The following is a 6,003-nucleotide window of genomic DNA, read 5'->3' on the forward strand; positions in this document are numbered from 1 at the left end:
CAACAACACACCGCATCGAAAACAACAACACACCGCATCGAAACAACAACACACCGCATCAAACAACAACACACCGCATCGAAACAACACACCGAAACAATCGAAACAACAACACACCGCATCGAAAACAACACAACGAAACAACACACCGCATCGAAACAACAACAAACACCGCATAAACAAAAACAACAACACACCGCATCGACAAAAACAACAACACACCGCATCGAAAACAACAACACACCGCATCGAAACAACAACACACCGCATCGAAACAACAACACACCGCATCGAAACAACAACACACCGCATCGAACAACACACCGCATCGAAACAACAACACACCGCATCGAAACAACAACACACCGCATCAAACAACAACACACCGCATCGAAAAACAACACACCGCATCGAAACAACACACCGCATCGAAACAACAACACACCGCATCGAAACAACACACCGCATTAAAAACAACAACACACCGCATCGAACAACACACCGCATCGAAACAACAACACACCGCATCGAACACAACAACACACCGCATCAAACAAACACCGCACAACAACAACACCGCATCGAAACAACAACACACCGCATCAAAACAACAACACACCGCATCGAAACAACAACACACCGCATCGAAACAACAACACACCGCATCGAAAACAACAACACACCGCATCGAAAACAACAACACACCGCAGATTAAAACAACAACACACCGCATCGAACAACAACACACCGCATCGAACAACAACACACCGCATCGAACAACAACACACCGCATCGAACAACAACACACCGCATCGAAACAACAACACACCGCATCGAAACAACAACACACCGCATCGAACAACAACACACCGCATCGAACAACAACACACCGCATCGAAACAACACACCGCATCGAAAAACAACACACCGCATCGAAACAACAACACACCGCATCGAAACAACAACAACCGCACGAAACAACACACCGCATCGAAACAACAACACACCGCATCAAACAACAACACACACGAAACAAAAACACACCGCATCGAAACAACAACACACCGCATCGAACAACAACACACCGCATCGAACAACAACACACCGCATCGAACAACAACACACCGCATCGAAACAACAACACACCGCATCGAAACAACAACACACCGCATCGAAACAACAACACAACGAAAACACACCGCATCGAAACAACACACCGCACGAAACAACAACACACCGCACAACACCGCATCGAAACAACAACACACCACATCGAAACAACAACACACCGCATCAAAAACAACAACACACCGCATCAAAAACAACAACACACCGCATCGAAAACAACACACCGCATCGAAACAACACACCGCATCGAAACAACACACCGCACAACACACCGCATCGAAACAACAACACACCGCATCGAAACAACAACACACCGCATCGAAACAACAACACACCGCATCGAAACAACAACACACCGCATCGAACAACAACACACCGCATCGAAACAACAACACACCGCATCGAAACAACAACACACCGCATCGAAACAACAACACACCGCATCGAAACAACACACCGCATCGAAACAACACACCGCATCGAAACAACACACCGCATCGAAACAACACACCGCACAACACACCGCATCGAAACAACAACACACCGCACAACACACCGCATCGAAACAACAACACACCGCATCGAAACAACAACACACCGCATCGAAACAACAACACACCGCATCGAAACAACACACCGCATCGAAACAACAACACACCGCATCGAAACAACACACCGCATCGAAACAACACACCGCATCGAAACAACACACCGCATCGAAACAACAACACACCGCACAACACACCGCATCGAAACAACAACACACCGCATCGAAACAACAACACACCGCATCGAAACAACACACCGCATCGAACAACACACCGCATCGAACAACACACCGCATCGAACAACACACCGCATCGAAACAACACACCGCATCGAAACAACAACACACCGCATCGAACAACAACACACCGCATCGAACAACAACACACCGCATCGAACAACAACACACCGCATCGAACAACAACACACCGCATCGAACAACAACACACCGTATCGAACCAACAACACACCGCATCGAACAACAACACACCGCATCGAAACAACAACACACCGCATCGAAACAACAACACACCGCATCGAAACAACAACACACCGCATCGAACAACAACACACCGCATCGAAACAACAACACACCGCATCGAAACAACAACACACCGCATCGAAACAACAACACACCGCATCGAAACAACAACACACCGCATCGAAACAACAACACACCGCATCGAAACAACAACACACCGCATCGAACAACAACACACCGCATCGAACAACAACACACCGCATCGGAACAACAACACACCGCATCGGAACAACAACACACCGCATCGAAACAACAACACACCGCATCGAAACAACAACACACCGCATCGAACAACAACACACCGCATCGAAACAACAACACACCACACAACATTTTCCTTGTCTAAAGGCATACAAAGTAACCAAACCATGACATTTAAAATTAGATGGGATGTAGCATAAATATCAGGAAGTGATAGAAAACCTGTGATCTGTCAGTCATAATGCACTGGTTACCTGGCAGAACCTCTAGATTATGGTAGCACACATCTAATGTGTCATAACTTCAAATCATTTCCTAGTATATTTTGTTCCCTATCACCCTGAGGCTGTCCAATGACCTTGGTGGTCAGGCGATGTCCCTGGCTCCAGTTCAGATGTAGCTGTGACTGGAGGGTGTTAGTTAGACCCGTGTCTAATGTACACTACAGGGGAACTCTGGGCTGTTGTATTTTCTGTTGTTCATTGGGCTTTTTTAGGTGTGTGTGTTTGTCTATGTGAGTGTGTGGTTGGGGGAGTGTTTATGTGTGGGTACATACTCCTGTGAAGAGGGGTTAGCAGGCTAACCGAGGCCATCTGTACGTCAGGCCCCTGCCTCCCTCGCCCCCTCCGTGCCACCCCCTGCGCACCCCCTACCCCTCTTCCTGCCCGCTCCCCTCCCTGGCACGGCTTGGTGCAGATTCACCACTGTGCCCTCAGCCTGTTGCTGTTGGCAGTCGTGGCAGAAGCAACCACCATGGTACGGTCACACAGGACAGGAATACTCTGTGAGGAGAGGTGAGGAGAGGAGAGCGAGGAGGGAGGTTAGTTTGTAGAGCTCCAAATGTATCGCTAGATTCATGTTTTAAATGCCCGGAGGTATAGCTCAATTTTATGTCAGGCTTCGTCACATCCCCAACCCTGCATACTAGTACACACACATTTGTCTGAGCCGCAGCCTCCCGGTAAGATGGCAGGCCCCTAAACCTTAGTAGAGGTGGCCAGGTCTCACCTACATCTCTGGGCAGATGGCACGGAGCAGCCAGCGTCAGCCGGGCTCTCCAGATGCTCCTGCACATCCCGCTCCATTAAACAGCAATCAAGAGGCCCAGCGGCTCCCTGAGTCCCCTCACTGAGAATAGGGCTATACCACTGGGTTGGCCCCTCTGATCTCACACACACACGCGCGCACACACACATGCATGATCACGAGCACACACAGGCGCGTGTGCAGGCGCACACACGGGCGCAAGTACCAACACACACCCTCCTGCGGGCTACTATATCTCTCTTGGTTCACTTAATTAACAGTGAGAGAACCTTTGGGAATTGTTGAAGTCACAAATTGACCTCCATTAGCTTCTGATGTCTTACTTCTGGTCATGTAGTGTATGTGGACACCTGCTCGTCAAACCTCTCATTCCAAAATCATGGGCATTAACATGGAGTTGGTCCCCCCCCCTCCACTTTTCTGGGATGCCTTTCCACTAGATGTTGGAACATTGCTGCGGAGACTTGTTTCCATTCAGCGACAAGAGCATTAGTGAGGTCGGACACTGATGTTGCGCGATTAGGCCTGGCTTGCAGTCGGCATTCCAATTCATCTTCGATGGGGTTGAGGTGAGTGCTCTCTGCAGGCCAATCAAGTTCTTCCACACCGATCTCGACAAAACATTTCTGTATGGACCTTGCTTTGTGCATGGGGGCATTGTCATGCTGAAAGAGGAAAGGGCCTTCCCCAAACAATTGTCCCAAAGTTGGAAACACAGAATTGTCTAGAATGTCATTGTATGCTGTAGTGTTAAGATGACAGCTTTGCACACTCTTGGCTTTCTCTCATCCTAGAACTCCTTCAAGACTGTTGGAAAAGCATTCCATGTGAAGCTGGTTGAGAGAATGCCAAGAGTGTGCAAAGCTTCCATCAAGGCAAAGGGTGGCTAAAATCTAAAATATATTTGGATTTGTTTAACACTTTTTTGGTTACTACAGGATTCCATATGTGTTATTTCATAGTTTAGATGTCTTCACTATTATTCTGTGTCCAAACTTTTTGAATTGTACTGTATAGTGTATCTTCCCTTTTGAAACTGGTCACCAGTGTATTTCCTCTAAGTGAATTGTGTGTGTGTGTGTGTGTGCGCACACTGTGCAGGTGAATGGCCTGCTTTTCTGTGTGTCTGCCTTGTGCAGGAGATAGAGCACCTCTGTGTGTTATTGTGTTCATGATAACTTAAGGGAATGTCCTGTACGCTACGTGTGAATTGTGTTTGTGTCGCTGAACGTGCTTACTTGTGTCTCTGTCTACAGGTAAACGCGGTGCAGCTGTACGGCAAGTCGAGGCGCGAGGCGGTGGCATTCCTTCGTGAGGTTCCCCCTCCCTTCACCCTGGTGTGCTGCAGACACCTGACAGAAGAGAACTCAGACTACCAGCATGACCGGGACGATAAGTGGCGCTCGCCCAGCACTGCTGCCAGCCTCTCTGAGGTCAGGACACACATTCAGACAGTCACACACGTGCACATACACACGCTCACATATGTAAGCATGCACACACATGTACACACACACACACATGCGTATGATAGCCATGCTGCATGTCCTTCTAGATGGAAGCCAAGCTGTCTTCTGTATGGGTTAGTCAGGCATACCGCCGAGACCCTACTGGTGACCAGCTTCAGGTATGCTACTCTATAATTTCACTGCAGTGCTGACACTTACTGGACAGCTTACTGTGTGTAACATAGCCAATGACGGTTGCCAGGTGACAGTCTGTGTTGTAGCATGATGTACTGCAGTACAACACATATCTGTTTTTATCTGGTAAAGATGTTCTGGAATCTAAAATATCCTGTCTTAACCGTGTTAATTTTTCACCCAGCAGGACCGAGCCACCCTAAAGGAGATCTCAGAGGAGGACCAAGCCACCCTGAAGGAGATCTCAGAGGAGGACCAAGCCACCCTGAAGGAGATCTCAGAGGAGGACCAAGCCACCCTGAAGGAGATCTCAGAGGAGGACCAAGCCACCCTGAAGGAGATCTCAGAGGAGGACCAAGCCACCCTGAAGGAGATCTCAGAGGAGGACCAAGCCACCCTGAAGGAGATCTCAGAGGAGGAGCAAGTGCCCACATGGAATGAAGAGGGAGAGCTGGCTCTGTGGTCCCCAGACATCCAGTTGTTGGAGCTGGAGAAGAGAGAGAGAGACCTGGGCTTCAGCATCCTAGACTACCAGGTAGGGAGAGAGGCCTGGGCTTCAGCATCCTAGACTACAGGTATTGAGAGAGGGAGAGAGAGAGGCCTGGGCTTCAGCATCCTAGACTACCAGGTAGGGAGAGAGAGAGGCCTGGGCTTCAGCATCCTAGACTACCAGGTAGGGAGAGAGAGAGGCCTGGGCTTCAGCATCCTAGACTACCAGGTAGGGGAGAGAGAGGCCTGGGCTTCAGCATCCTAGACTACCAGGTAGGGGAGAGAGAGGCCTGGGCTTCAGCATCCTAGACTACCAGGTAGGGGAGAGAGAGGCCTGGGCTTCAGCATCCTAGACTACCAGGTAGGAGAGAGAGAGGCCTGGGCTTCAGCATCCTAGACTACCAGGTA

At 49.3% G+C, this 6,003-nt stretch overlaps 1 protein-coding gene across 2 annotated transcripts in view; it reads left to right on the forward strand.

The window, feature by feature from the left end:
- Positions 1 to 6,003, forward strand: part of LOC118400675 (inaD-like protein) — a 309,349-nt gene that overhangs the window by 55,449 nt on the left and 247,897 nt on the right. For both annotated transcript variants that reach the window (XM_052475280.1, XM_052475281.1), the window contains 3 exons: positions 4,720 to 4,896; positions 5,019 to 5,090; positions 5,294 to 5,641. In XM_052475280.1, the coding sequence (XP_052331240.1) occupies positions 4,720 to 4,896; positions 5,019 to 5,090; positions 5,294 to 5,641 (597 nt within the window). The remainder of the gene's footprint in view (positions 1 to 4,719; positions 4,897 to 5,018; positions 5,091 to 5,293; positions 5,642 to 6,003) is intronic.

Source organism: Oncorhynchus keta, chromosome 22 (genome assembly GCF_023373465.1).
Source record: "Oncorhynchus keta strain PuntledgeMale-10-30-2019 chromosome 22, Oket_V2, whole genome shotgun sequence".
Lineage (NCBI taxonomy): Eukaryota > Metazoa > Chordata > Actinopteri > Salmoniformes > Salmonidae > Oncorhynchus > Oncorhynchus keta.